The following is a 15,434-nucleotide window of genomic DNA, read 5'->3' as shown; positions in this document are numbered from 1 at the left end:
TGCCTAAAGCTATAATTGAAATCTAAATGGAGTCAAATGTAATTTAATTAAATAAGGTAATTTCATATTCATAATCAAATTGTCATTACAAACACACACATATACATGACATACTGTGTGTGTGTGTGTGTGTGTGTAAACGTATATTATGTATAGTACACTTATAATACATGACTTGTGTTTTTTAGATATACAGATCAGTTTTATCAATGAATTAATAGGTGCATTTTAAAAATACAATTTGAAAAAAATGCTTTCATTTTTCGAACATGATTTGTAAATGTGTTTCCCTTTGTCAGTTTTATGCCCTTTAAGAAGATGTGACTGATGCTAATTGATTGAGATTTTCCAAGAATATCTCTCACGCTGTCGTTCGGTGTGTGTGTGTGTGTGTGTGTGTGTGATGAGAGTGAGTGGAAGGCCACACGGTTTAAACAGGAAATGGGGGTGACACTACACTGACTCACACAGCACAGAGGTTTGTGGGTAATACTGACACAGAATCCACTGCATGTGTATCAACCTTCACGTTCACGCTATTTTATATTTCATAACAGTGTCATCGGAATGATATTTCCATTTAAGCTTTGTGAGGTTTATGGTTAATTAGTCATGTTTGTTGTGTCCTTCGAGTAAAAAGGTCAGTCATTTCTAAAATTAACTACAGGCTTTCAACGAACATATAGCGATCATGTAAAATGCCTTTTATTCTACACAGCTGAAAACAAATATTGTGCAAACAGAATTTTTATATCGATAAAAATAATAATTCTTTATATGTGTCAAATAGGCTTCTGAAAATAAAATGCAAAAAAATATTTTAACCATCAAACATGTTAAATAATATTTATTTTCAATTTTTAACATTGTTATGATGATATATTCAGTATAGTAATATATTGTAAAATAAGACTATAAAACAATAAGCTGGCTGTAATTGGCTGATATGGACTAAAATGTGAAGACAGATTTTATGATCATCAAATATAATGTAATGCACCTTACAAATGTTACTATTTGAAGTTATGAAAACCAAACACACTTTAATATTTCTCAAAGTAACACACAACCCAGACTAGAAGACAAAAATCAGGACATTATACATTAAGTTTCTGAAACACATTGCGTTGTGTAATTTAAATTATGAAATCCATTATATGAACACAATACACTGGGGTCTATTTTTAAATACTTTTTTTTAGAGTGCAGTGTTACGTTTTCTTTATTCTACATCTACATACATCTTTCAAGTGTCTCTATATTTATTTTTACTGTTTATTATATCACAGCCTCATTGAACCATGTATCATGATCAACCACACTTTTGCTATGAAGGTTTCTTGAGGTTTATGGTTGATTAGAGATCATAAAAGTTCTTTATATTACATCATACAGCAGGTTCTTCAGATCAGAGTTTTGCATTCATGCAGCAGAGCATCAATGGTTTTTTTATAGAAAATGAGAACGAGAAACTCTTTGTGGGTCTCAAAAGAGTTCCTGGAACCTTTATTTTTAAGACAGAAGGGTCTCGAGTCTGATGCTCAGATGAAGGAAGTGCCAGGCACTTTTATGCAACCAGCACGTCATATTCGCCTCTAGGCCTTTCGTGGCTTTGCATCATTACAAAACAACTCGGTGGCACTTTGACTGTGATTTACACTGTGCTTACGATCACAATCTCTGGTTCACCTCACCCGTGTGATTGTCTGGAAGCAGGTGATCAATCTTTTCTTTCATTTCCACTCATTTGACTATCAATATCAGTGAGTAATTCATCTTAATTTAGTAACTCACTCGAATGAGGTGGCGGAGGAGGATGGAGGTTTCGTTTGCTTCGGTTGGAAAGTGACTTTAATTTGACTTTGCCTTCTATGACTAAAGCAAGTGAAAATTGTGAACCACTAAAAAAAAAAAAAAAGGCGCCCACGGCCGGCGTAGTGGCATATAGAGTGAAGGAGCGGTTCTCATCGAGTGATCGGAGGACAAAGAGAGTTGAGCAAAAAACATTCCGGTGAGTCACAAACACACGACCTGCAGTAACTCATAATGCATCACTAGTCACTAAAATACAGCTTCTTCTAATATTACTTGAATATCAGGTTTAAAATGTTGCTTTGCATGTGTGTGATTATTTTGAATTGGTCAGTGATTGTTTGTAGTGGACGTTTAGTTGAAAGGCTTGAGAATGACTTTTCTTGACTCGTCCAATTATTTTTAAACATTCATGCATTTAAGTTCTGATCAATTTCAGTGTTTAATGAAACGTTTTTAATAGTGAGGTTTGGTGTCTAATTGAAATGTTTAATAATATGCTGATAGAAAGAAAGCGTTTTCACTCAAAAAATTATTTTTACACTTCAGTTATGTAATTTACTTGAGACTTAAGTTGCTGAAACTGGAGTTTTGATTTTATTTTATTGCATTTATTTTGACATAAAAATGTATTTAAATTTACTAAATGCAATTCAGCAAAACTGTGTTGTAAAAAAAACTTTTTCCATTATTTTTAATTTTTTTTTATAAAACATCATTAGAGGATGTTTAATAAGAAAAAAAACATTTCCAAATTTGACATTTATTTCAATGTTACTTGCCTTTTGTTTTTATCTGTAAAATTTACTAGCAATTTCTGAGTAAAATTTGGTTCCCCTCCTACATTTTTTTAGTGCATATAAATCTACATTTTTAGTTACATTTATTAATGTTTGTATAATAACTGTTCTTGTTTATATGAATGCCTGTTAACTTTTCTGCTTGTTTACACATTCTAAAATGTTCTTATTTTAATTTTGCGTTTCTTTCTTTTTGCTAATTGACATGATTGCTTCCATACAAATAATCCTTATGATAGATCAGATGTTCAGCGTACATGTTCCAGTCTTGTAATATGAACTTAGTTAACATTAAGTAAACTGGACAGGGAAATCAATTTGTTCTTGGAAATGGCCGTGTAGATGGTCTGAGGTGGCCATCAATTTCACGGTGAGTAAGAAAGAGAAAAGCTGTTATCCTCCTGCGAAGTGCAACACGTGCTCTCGCGGGATGAGATCCTCTCCTGTCCACATTAACAGCTATTGCGGGTGTGTTTGTGTTTGTGTGTGTGTGTACGTGAGTGTGTATCTGTATGAATGATGGCGTGCAGGATGGGACATGCCCCTGCATCCCTGCTGCTCTCTGGGAGGCGCAGGTGCTGTATTAGGATGAAGAGAGTGTCAAACAGGACCAAAACAGAATGAAATAGAAAAGTAAAGGACAAAGGAAAGACAGATAGAGCAGTCGAGCTGAATTCTGTGCTGATGGAAATTGACTTTTGATGCTAAGGTGTCTGTTTTGATAATTAGATGTTTTGGTTTGATTGTTATCTACTGTTTGGATGAGGTTATTAATATTATGATTTGAATCATATTTTAGATTATGTTAGATGTCATATTATTGTATTATATTTTATAATGTTAAAATATATATTTTGGTTAAAGTTCAATTAAATAATCTGTCTTTTTGAATGTATTATATGATATTTAGAAATGCTTATTTAAAAATTATTTTAAAGTTTAAAAAAAAAAAAATTCTGTAGATGGCAAATATATGAAAATTAGGATTTCATTCTAGATTCCTTAAAAATCTAATTTAAAACAAATGCATGACTTCATATTGTTTTATCAAACTGTGTTATTTTAGTAAAGTAGTTTTTATTCATAAATAGTTAAATAGATATTTCAAAGAATTATGTAAAATAAAATAAAAAACACATATTGCTTTTATTTATTTTATAAATATTCTTCAGCATGTCCAAATGTGTAATTCCGGTAACAAAAACAATGTTGTATTTATTTTATGCAATCTTGCAATTTTGTGCAAATGTGTCATAAAATGACAGTAAATTAACTGGTTTCAGCACCTACAATAGACATTTAAATGTTTAAACCCATGACTCCTCATGATGAATGCGGTTGATGATATAAGCTGCATAGATTGACAGAAAAGCTTTCAAAGCTAATGCCAGAAGTGTTTTCAGTCTGTCTCTATCTGTCTCTGTTTCAGTAGATATCAGGATGTCTAAAGCCGTCGAGGAAGACAAGATGGGGACTGAGCTTCCAGTGGACAGTACAGGTAAAAATCAATATTACCAATGATTACTGAAGGTCTGTGTGAGCCTGAATGCTTTAAGAAGTAGTAGAAATGTGTTATGTTGTCTATAAAATCAATCCATAAAATCAGTATAATTATTGTTATTAGTATGTGAAATCATGAGGTTTATGTGAAGGTGTGATGATATTGTTGGAGAGAAACACTGCATGTGTAAGCGTGTTTTATCATGATTGTTCCTAGGTGTGTGTGTGTGTGTGTGTAAGTGTGATGAGATTTTCTTTTGGCATAATTCTCACATTTTCCACTTGGTCTGAATCACACACAGAACACTTTAGTCAGCCGTGGCCCCAGTCTGACACACACACACACACACACACACACACACACAGACAGCAGCATACAGTAACACAGGTTAAACGCTCCATGGTATTCCAATAATGCAGTGCCTCTGGCTAACCAGACCACGCTTTTGTTGATGTGAGGGCCGGAGCCTGAGGCACTATTCTGACCTGATGTGTCCTTCATGTGTGTGTGTGTGTGTGTGTGTGTGTTTGTGTGTGTTTCTACAGACTCTGAGAGGAACAGTCCAGAAGCCAGCGATCAGGTGTGTGAACATCTTTTAGTGCATGTTTTTTTCTTAGTGGCTCGATGTCAATGAATGTGTTTTAATACAAAAAAGAAAGACGTTCATGAGAGGTTCTCCAAAGAAACTTAACCATCTAGATCAGGGTTGTCAAAGATTTGATTGTGAGGAAAAACAAAATACATATATATAGCTTATGTGGCAAAAGATGCTAAAAACCATTTACGTATGTTCATAGAATCAGTATCATTAACCAGCAGATCAAACCTTTCTTTTAATAACAACACGCAGCGTTCGTCATTTGCAAATGTCATCCCAGGTGAATGCAGGGACAGTCCCGTGGCTAACATGTTCATTTTCCCTCTTTGAAGTTTGTTGCTTACTGCATTAACAGTATGGATAAATACAATAAAAAGTGTGATGGTTACACAGTGAATGAATATTGAACAGTGTATTAATGCTGATACATCCTTAAAAATAAAGGTTTGTTTTCGTTGGTGGTTCTATGCAGAACCTTAAATACCCATAGAATCTTTCCATTGCAAAAAAGTTTCTTTATAGTGGAAAAAGTTTCTTTAGATCAACATTCACACCAAGAAAATAACAGTGCTTTTAAGAACAGATCACTGAAAGGTTCTTTGAGGAACCTACAATGCTGCTTCTATCACTGCAGAAACACACTTTTAGAACCTTTATTTTTCGGAGTGTTGATGGTTCCATATAGAATCTTTAAGATTATTTATAGTGGAAGTTCTTTAGAATATTAAAATGTTTTTGTCACACTTTTAATAATAATAAATGGTTCTTTTATGGCACTGTTGCAAAAACCTTTTGTAACATTTATTGTTAAGAGTGAGAACCAGACCTCTAATTCAACACACAGTTACTTTTTAAGCCTAAAATTGTGATATGTTCTGTTTTAGATTATTTATTCTACCTAAAGTTATCTAGTTGTGGCCAGTGAGATTAATTCATTTTCCCCCTAATCAATTTTCCCCGTCTCATTCAGACCCAGCCGATGAAAACAAGTCCTTTCTGCCTGTCTCCTGCACCCAGCAACACAAAGGTGTGTGTGTGTGTGTTTGTGTGTGTGTGTTAATGCCTAATTATTTAGTTACATCCATTTTTGCTATGGATGCCCTCAGGAAATTCTCTGTTAACATTGTAATATGCAAATGAGATTCCTTTAGTCATTTTGAGCTGCATTCCTAACAAGATGCCAGACAAGATACATGAGAGAGAGAGAGAGGGAGGGAGAGAGAGTTGACGCATCAACGATGTTTATTAGGAGATGGATCAGTCAGAAGTGAGGTAAAAAGAGACGGATCGACCAGAGCAGGACAGTTGTAGTTAGCAGAGAGATTCTGGATGGATATTTACATGACTAAACGATTTGAACTGCTTCTCTTCTCTTAAATCGGTGAGTAATCAAATGAATAACTGGAAGTGTGTGTGTGTGTGTTTACACATGGAAATGGACTTTGTGTGTGGTTTTTGTTTTTGTCAGGAAAAGACATGAAGTGGTTGTTGGTGTAATCGGTCGTTGACATTTAGTAATGGCAATTTGCATATCAGTTACAAAACCAGCTGTACCAGTAACAGATGATTCACTGTTCATTTCATACTGATAAGGGAATCAAAATGAATAGTGCTATTTTTAGTCTTAGTATTAAGTGCATTTTTTATGGATTTATGATCATTAAATTAAAATACTTTTACGGATGCTGCATTTGATAAACAAATAGTACTAAAAATATTTTTTATTTGTTTTATATTGCAAGATGCATTTTTGTGTGTGTTTTATATCGTTGCTGTTTATGTGATTTTCTGTGTTAGTGTATTATATTATTAGTGTCTATGTGAGGTTTTAATATATACATATACACAGATTGATATTTATGAATGTGTTTGATAGGTGAAAGCCGAGGAGGCCGCTGAGATGACCAGTGTTCACGCTCCTCCAGCTCAGCCGGCTCTGCCACACACACAACTCATGCTCGCAGGCAGTCAGCTCGCCGGGGTATGAGCTCACACACACACACACACACACACACACAGGTCTGCGTGATGAGACCTGTAGGCTAGTGAAGATTTTAAAAACACAATATTGGACATTTTTGAGCGGAAACAAAACAGCACTATGCTGAAATTAACATGTATTTCATTGTCTCATTTTAATTTTTCTCACTTGTCAAGTGGCCAGTGCCCTAAATTAAAATTTTTAAAAAGTCAAAAAGTAAAAAAAAAAAGATTCTCAGCACCGCCAAGATTTTAAGTGCTAATTTTTTTAAAATTAAATATAATAAATGATACATTTAATGAGTTATGATCAAAAAATGATCAGTGGCATTTTTACAAAATTAAACATTTCAATTATATATTTTTATTAAACAAATTACACGTTTTATACATGACTTTCCCTTTTTCTAGTGCAACAAGCAGCGACAACTGTAAATAAATTATGAATACACTGTAAAAAATACACTGTAAAAAAGTTGTATGATTGCCGTACATTTTATAAGAGAATACTATTTCAGTCTTTCCACTTCAGATTGTTTACTTCAATGTGTTACTTTCCAATTCTTTGTGAAGTTTACTAGCAATTTCCAAGTGAAAACACTGGCTTTGTGGCACTTCAACTAAACTAGTAGTGCACTAGTTAAATAAATTATTTTTGTTTTCTATATTATGTAATAATTAATCGCAGTGAAAACAAATATAGATATTATATGGATACAAACAGTGGAACATACCTGGCAACACCAAGGTCATGGTTTGGATTCCCAGGGAAAGGAAGAATAAAATGTGTATCTTGAATGTGATGTTAAATATAAAAGCATCTGCAAAATGCATAAATGTAAATAGATAAATGGATCTCTCTTTTGCTCTCTTTCGCTCTCTCTTTTTTTGTTCTATGCTTGTATTAACTAAATGCTACTACATGCTTTTGCTGTGGATGTCATCTTAGGCCCTGCTTGCTTAAGAGAAAGTGCTCCAGACGCCGCCTTTTCTGCTTGGTGACTCTGTTCTTTTCTCCACCTTTTCTCTTCATCCCTCGCTCCTGTCCTCCCTGTCTTCAGCTGGCCGCTCTCCTCCCTGCACAGCAGCAGCTGTTGTTGCAGCAGGCTCAAGCGCAGCTGTTAGCCGCAGCCGTGCAGCAGTCAAACGCCGCGCATGCCGCCCACGCAGCCGCGGCGGCCAATCAGCAGCAGCAGACGCAGCAGCAGCAGGCCAATCAGGCAGCAGCACAAGCCCAGTCTCATGCCAAACCAGAACAAGCTCCCCCTCCACTTTTGTCACAGCCTATCCAGCTCACTGCCCAGGTACCTTCAGCGCTGCGGTTGTAGGTTTTCAGGAAAGCGCAGGCCAGATTTGCATTTTCCTGTATTCCAGTTCCAAGAACATTCCCAGTTAAATAAACTTCTGTAGCATGCAGCCAGTTATGAACAGAATATAAGAAAATGTAGTTTGTCCATTAGTTTATAAATAATTAAATAAATTATTAAACATGTTTACATTGGAAACCTTGCAATTTAAATATTTAATAAATATATAAGTTAATAAAACTACTTAAATTTTAAAAAATGCTAATGTAAAAATAAGTGAATTTTGTTATAGTTTTAATATTAAATTATTATGTTGTTATTTAAATGTGTTTAATACCATTTAAGTATAATTTTGAATAAATGTTTTTCATTTATATTATAAATATTTTTTTATTTATTTATATGTATAATCCTAATACAAAACAAGCTCATTTTATTATAGTTTAAATAATTTAAATATTTAAATATTTTATTATGTTATATTACTTATGTAATAATATTAGGCTATTAAATGTATTATTAATAAATAAATAACATGCTTACAATGAAAGCCTTGCATTTATACTGCATCTAAATATTTAATAGATATATAAAATAAATCATTTGAAAAAAATCTTAATACAAAAATAAGAAAATAAGTTTTATTATAGTTTTAATAAAATTTAAGTTATTTTATTATTTTGTTATTTCACTGTATTTAATGTAATTTCTATTATGCATTTCAAGTATTTAATTAGTTTTTTATAATTAAATTATTGTACTGATATGTTGTTGTTTAAATGTATTTTTAACACAATTTGAATGTAATTTTGAATGAATGTTTTTACCTTATTTTATAATTTTTTATTTAATTATATATATATACAGTGTATTCAGTTAAATTCACTTTTAATGCATTTATATTATGCAAATACATTTGGAATATATAGTCATATATAGTCAGTCATTAACAGAATGTAAAATGAGACTAGAGTTCAAATATTAAGTAAACTGAAGTAAAACACAGATTGAGATTTACCTGAGCCAGCTGTTTCTGAAGCTTGTCTTTGTAGAATAACTGGATCTTTTCTCTTTCTCTTTTCACATTTCTTTATTTCATCCTCATAAGCTCTCTGTCTGTCTCTGCAGGACATTCAGCAGTTTCTGCAGTTACAGCAGCTGGTCCTGATGCCCGGGCATCCTCTACAGTCTCAGTTCCTGCTTCCTCAAGCCCAGGCTCAGCAGGGACAGCAAGGTGAGACCCCCCTGTTCACACATTAGTCCATTATTTGCCTATGGGGTCTCTGTCACACCAGTAACATTTGTGTGCACTGATGTCTTTAGTGAGAAACTGTCATTCATGCTCTTTCAGGTTTGCTTTCAACATCGAATTTGATTCCACTACCTCAGCAGAGCCAAGGGAGCCTCCTGACCTCCCCACCTAGACTGGGCCTTCAAGCACAGGTATGAAGCATCAAGTGGTGTCCAGTTATCATCTCAGTAATAAATATATATGTTTCTTGTTTTTTATATCGGTGTTAATGGCAGTTTTCAACAGTTGAATTAAATAATGAGTCAACAAGAAATAGGGGGTCGAGCACATTGCTTTAGGAGATACAGTATGTGACGCAGTGTGCTCTGCTGTTTGACAAATGTAAAATTGTTGCATTTCATGTATACATTACCATTCTAAAGTTCAGAGTCAGTAAGATGTTTATTGAAAGTATTGGTTTTAAGGTAGAAGTCTCTTATGATTGCTAAGACTGCATTTGTTTGATTAAAAATACAGTAAAAACAGTAATATTATTACAATTTTAAAAAACTGTTTTCTATTTGAATATATTTTAAAATGTATTTTATTCCTGTGATTGAATCTGAATTTTCAGCATCTTTTGTTTAGTATTGAGGGTGATTTGTTGTTTTTGAAATTGTTCTAATATGCTGATTTGCTGCTCAACAAACATCTCTGATTAATATTAATGTTGAAAACAGTTGTGCTGCTTAATATTTTTGAAACCATGATCATTTTTTTTTAAAAAGTGGAAAAAAAACAGCAGCATTTATTTGAGAGATATATATATATATATATATATATATATATATATATATTTTTTTTTTTAATCAATTTAATGCTTCCTTAAAACTATTAATTTAAACAATTTAAAATCTTACTGACTCCAAACTTTTGGAACGTTAGTGTATATTGCATACTTCTACAAGTATGCTTTAGTATGCCAGAGTCTAGATTTGTTCCCTTTCAGCTCTAAACAGTGGGAAAAGATAGGGGTAGACATCCATATAATGTGAAACTTGAGGGGAATCTTTTGTAATATGTTTGAAATGGAAGCGCTGTCTGTCGTACACTACACCCGTGTTTGAGAAAGTAGTGTGTTTCCCCAATCTGTGCTGTAGCATCATCTTGACGACAGGCTGTGGTCATTGCAGAGGGAGAAGAGCGTGGAGAGCGTCGTGAGCTCCGCCCCCTCCTCAGCCCCGCCCATGAGCTCTGTTCCCACGGTGACACCTCACGCCGAGGAGCCCAGCGATCTGGAGGAGCTCGAACAGTTCGCCAGAACCTTCAAACAGAGGAGAATTAAACTGGGCTTCACACAGGTGTGTGTGTGTGTGTGTGTGTGTGTGTGTGTGTGTGTGGTGATCTCCGATATTTTCTGTCACAGTTCAAAACATGTTTTTAAAAATCTAAACTTTCTTTCAAGACACTTTTTTTTGACATGCAATTAATAAATACAATGAAATTATTGAAATAAACAATACTTATTTATCATAATTATTTATATGATTATTTATAACAATTAAGGGAGGCATTTTAATGTTACTAAATAACAAATGTATTTATTTTAATTTATTTAATGCCATTTTAATACAGCTTTAATGCATTTAAATTGTTAGTAAATATTTAAAATATGCAACCGTCATCTTTTTTTGTAATGAAATAAAAAATACTTTATATATTTGAAATGATTTGATAACAGCTTTATGCAAGTTTGAATTTTTAATAAATATTTAGAATATGAAACTTTTTTTTATTGAAATAATATTTATTGTTTATTTCTATAGTCTATATTAATTTTATGTATATTCCAATTTATTTTTGTTACTTAATTTTTTTATATATGTATATGTATATAATTAGGAGAGGCATTAGCTTACATTACATTTTTCATTAGCTTTTTAAAGATTGTAATTAAATTTATTTATTTATTTATTAAATACGAAATTTAATTTTTTTATGCATTAATTTAATGCATTATTTAGAATCATTTTCTTTATTGATTATTTTATTTTTTTTAATCACATGGGATACCAGCTGTACTGTTATTTTTCCAAGAAAGTTTGCAAAAAAAGGTCTAAACCCATAACATGGATGCAAACAGTTGGCCCAATGAGAAATGTAGCTGTAATTATGCTCTTCATTGCTGATCAAATAAATGAGGAGTTGCTTTGTGAGGAAATAATACATTTCTGTCTGGATGAGATTAAAATCTTTAGAGGATTTGCTGTAGATTTTCTCAGAGGATATGTTATAAAGACCACATAAGTTGGTATCGAAATAACATATGTATGTGAAATGTAAACTGACCTGTCCTCAAGGTAAAGCAGTCCTGTCCGCATAGAGATAAATGAATAAAACAAGTGAATGATAACTCTTCCTGCAGGGGGACGTGGGTATGGCCATGGGTAAACTCTACGGCAATGACTTCAGTCAGACCACCATCTCACGCTTCGAGGCTCTCAACCTCAGCTTCAAGAACATGTGCAAGCTCAAACCCTTGCTGGAGAAATGGCTGAATGATGCAGGTGTGTGTCCTTTTGCCTTTTCACAAAAGCATTCCCTGTGATTCATGTTACAGTAAGGGTGTGTTTTTTTTCTGTGTGTAACAGAAACTATGGCGATAGACAACATGCTGCCGAGCCCCAGTTCACTGTCCTCACCTCTGCTGGGCTTCGAAGGCTTGCCTGGACGCCGCCGAAAGAAACGCACCAGCATCGAGACCAACGTCCGCATAGCCCTGGAGCGCAACTTCATCTCGGTTAGACGCACACATCAACACATCACATGTAGCAAGATTTTTATTTTCTTTCCACAGAAATCGTTTCTCGTTCACATGACTTGGGTCATTCTGTACAGCACAGCTCAGCTTCAGAAATGACCTCTTTTTTGCTGTCTCGTGATAAAAAATAATATATTGGTTTTTGAAAATGCTGATGCCTTTTTTTTAGTTTTCTCTCTGGAGTCTCAGAAGTCTGCCGCAACCTAATTTATTGCAATATACAGTATAAGAATTATATCACCACATCAAACCTCTTATAAATCTGGCATGATTGTAGAAATATTACTTAAACATTTTTATGTATTAGATATTAAATTATATGCATTAAACCTGTAATATCAGTTTAGTAAGTATAGTAATTTGATAGTGGTTCCCAGCTAAGGAAAAAGAACAAATAAAGAAAGAGCATAATATTTTTTATAAATAAATTACAAAATAATTATAAAATAAAATGATATATATTATAATTATATATAAGATTATCTTGTTTATTACATCTTATTATAAACTGCTTGTGATGTTGTTCATTTTAAGGTTTAATGATCAAATATAATACCAAAATATAATAAAATATTATTCCAAAATATAATATATAATACAATGTAACCATAATCATAATTTTTTATGATATGCGATGATAAGTTATTTGGATAAAATAAATAAATACAAACAACAAAATAAAACAATATTCCATATATATATATATATATATATATATATAATTATGCATTTTATGTTATTGCAATGCTTGCAATCTTTATTTGTAAGTTGCTTTGAATAAAGTAAAATAAAATGTTCTTAGTTTGTACGTTTATTTGGATTGAATTAACAAATAAATATTTAAAATAAAAAATACAAAATAATAATGTTTATTGCTTTACACAAGAAAAACAAGTAGCATTAGGAGTTGGTGAATCTAAAAACCAAAAGGAGAGTAAACCCAAACTACAGCCCTTTCAAGATCATGTCAGTGTTTTATACCACACAATACAGATTCATTAATCCCCAAGTTGTAAGGCTGCACATGCGTCACAAAAGCACTGCATCACACTTCTTTTCTGGTAAGCACCACACCTGTGTTGGTAAGACTGGTGTGTTTTTCCGAGGAAACCCAAGATCAAGTCAAGGCAAACAGCCAATACACTTGAGGAGCTGTTTCTTTCTGTTTCCGAGTAACTCTGCTTGTAAGAATTATGGTCAGTTCCTAAATGTTCTCAAGGGTTCAACAAATCTGTATTTACATGTTGCTCAACTGCTTCTTTGATTTATGTCTACATCAACATGAAATAGTTTGGGGGTGAAACCTGGCCTTGGTCCAAGTGTTTTTGTCATATCTCATGTACTCATGCACCTCGTCTCACCCCCAGAACCAGAAGCCTACCTCTGAAGAAATCCTGCTGATGGCCGAGCAGCTCAACATGGAGAAAGAAGTCATCCGAGTCTGGTTCTGCAACCGGCGGCAGAAAGAGAAGCGTATAAACCCCAGCAGCGCCACCCCTCCTCTGCCCAATCAGCCTCCGGCACCGGCACACAAACCGCCCTGCTACAGCCCGCACATGGTACACCCACTCACCGCTTTAGCCCCTGATCTGGCCCGAAGCCGTTTCAGCAGATGGCTGTGTTCAAATGTTGTTTGCATGGTGCATTGTGAGAATGGGTGCAAAATGCCGTACCGAGGAGACATGTCTGATCATGACGTGTTTGAACAATGTTCCACCAGAAAATTATATAATTGGACCTTTGGAAATAAAGGAAAATATTAAAAACCATCATGAGGCGATGTACAGTTGTTAATCAGAGTCTTCTTGGTTTTTCCTGTAGATGTCCAGTCAGGGACTGGCTCAGGCCGCTACCAGTCTCAGCACAACAGGTAAGAAGAGCAGTTCCAGTGAAGAATGTACAGTTTGCGGTTATAAGTACAGACTCTGAATCCTTCCTCTTGACTCTAGCCGTCAGTCCCACACCTTCTGTGGCCTGCCCTCTTAACCCCAGCGGACATGCAGCAATGAGCTCCGCCCCTTCCTCCATGACTCCGCCTCCTCTCAGCACAGTCAGCCCCACTCCGCCCAGTCTCAGCAGCCCTGGGCTGAACACAGGGTAAGAAGCAGCTTCATCTGTTTAGGGCTGGAAAATGCTCCTTTGATGCTGTATTTACAGTAATGATGGAAACTTTTTCAAATTGAAACAATAATAATAATGAATAATAATCATTAGTAATAGTAAATAATACATTATTATAAATGATTCTAAGTGGGTTATTATGATAATAGTAATATTAATAATCAAGATGATTATTATTATTTAATAAATTATTTATTTGGATTGTTTTAGTCAACTAAGAAAGTAATATATTGAATGATATATGAATATTACTTTGTTCATGCTTATTATAGACTTCGACATTTGAAAAAAAAAAAATGCAAATTTGAACAAATTCAGAATCCAATGTTATACATAATGTAAATGATTTTGGACCAAGATGGTAAAATAAATAAATTAATTAATAATAATAATAATAGTTTTATCAATTATTTAAGTTGTTTTAAGCAACTAAGAAGTAATATATTGAGTATTATTGTTTATTACATTTTGACATTTGAAAAAATATTTGTACAAATTCTGTATCCGATACTGTACATAACATAAATGATCTTAGATCAGGACTGCTCCAAATATAATTAATAATAACAGTAATAAAGACAATAACAACAACAACAGTAATAATAATAATAATTAAAAATGTATTATTATTATTTTTAATCAATTATTTATTTCTTATTTTCTCATTTTCACAAATGTACAAAATCTAGTGCTACATAATGTAAGTAATCTTTGAACAGAATTGTTACAAATATGTTTAATAATAATAATAATACACAATACAAAAAAATCTTTGTTTCGTTTGTTTCAATCAATCAACTATATCTGAATCATAAAATATTGTGAATGTTCATTTATTATTATTTATGATGCCTCTTATATCTGTCATCCAGTGTTCTGCGTTTTACAAAATGTTGAGATCATAAATGGTTGAGATCATGAAGCCTGTGATTATAACAGAGTTTATTTCTGTCAGCAGCTTTCATTATGACTAAGCATTCTGAACTGAAATAATTACAGCTTAGCTGTAGACTTACTTCTACTTCATACTTGTTTTCGCAATGCTATCTCTATTCTCAGTTGTGTTCCAATCCTGTCAATTTTAACCTAAGCCTATGCTGAATTTCTGGCTCTTGAGTTTTCTTTCTTTGTCTGGCTCCAGCATGTGAAATGAACACAGACTCCATGATGAACGCGGTTGCTCTTGAAATGTCACTAAAAATGCTTGCTTCTGTCGTCATGTATGAATGGTGTGTGTTTGTGGGCACGTGTAAATGACACCAC

At 33.5% G+C, this 15,434-nt stretch overlaps 1 protein-coding gene across 7 annotated transcripts in view; it reads left to right on the top strand.

The window, feature by feature from the left end:
- The window catches only part of LOC109084075 (POU domain, class 2, transcription factor 2), a 47,283-nt gene that overhangs the window by 29,040 nt on the left and 2,809 nt on the right, over nt 1-15,434 (top strand). For 2 of the 7 annotated variants that reach the window (XM_042745356.1, XM_042745360.1), the window contains exons 2-14: nt 4,042-4,110; nt 4,659-4,693; nt 5,682-5,738; nt 6,588-6,692; nt 7,753-7,995; nt 9,106-9,232; nt 9,350-9,441; nt 10,390-10,590; nt 11,655-11,796; nt 11,881-12,029; nt 13,418-13,609; nt 13,872-13,920; nt 14,000-14,147. In XM_042745356.1, coding sequence (XP_042601290.1) covers nt 4,042-4,110; nt 4,659-4,693; nt 5,682-5,738; nt 6,588-6,692; nt 7,753-7,995; nt 9,106-9,232; nt 9,350-9,441; nt 10,390-10,590; nt 11,655-11,796; nt 11,881-12,029; nt 13,418-13,609; nt 13,872-13,920; nt 14,000-14,147 — 1,609 coding nt within the window. Of the gene's footprint in view, nt 1-4,041; nt 4,111-4,658; nt 4,694-5,681; nt 5,739-5,804; nt 6,093-6,587; nt 6,693-7,752; nt 7,996-9,105; nt 9,233-9,349; nt 9,442-10,389; nt 10,591-11,654; nt 11,797-11,880; nt 12,030-13,417; nt 13,610-13,871; nt 13,921-13,999; nt 14,148-15,434 lie in introns of those variants that run through there. The other 5 variants (XM_019098782.2, XM_042745357.1, XM_019098781.2 and 2 more) reach the window with 5 other exon arrangements.

The sequence above is a fragment of the Cyprinus carpio genome, chromosome B19 (assembly GCF_018340385.1).
Source record: "Cyprinus carpio isolate SPL01 chromosome B19, ASM1834038v1, whole genome shotgun sequence".
Lineage (NCBI taxonomy): Eukaryota > Metazoa > Chordata > Actinopteri > Cypriniformes > Cyprinidae > Cyprinus > Cyprinus carpio.
The sequence above is the reverse complement of the archived record's forward strand: the minus strand, read 5'-3'. Positions and strand labels throughout refer to the sequence as shown.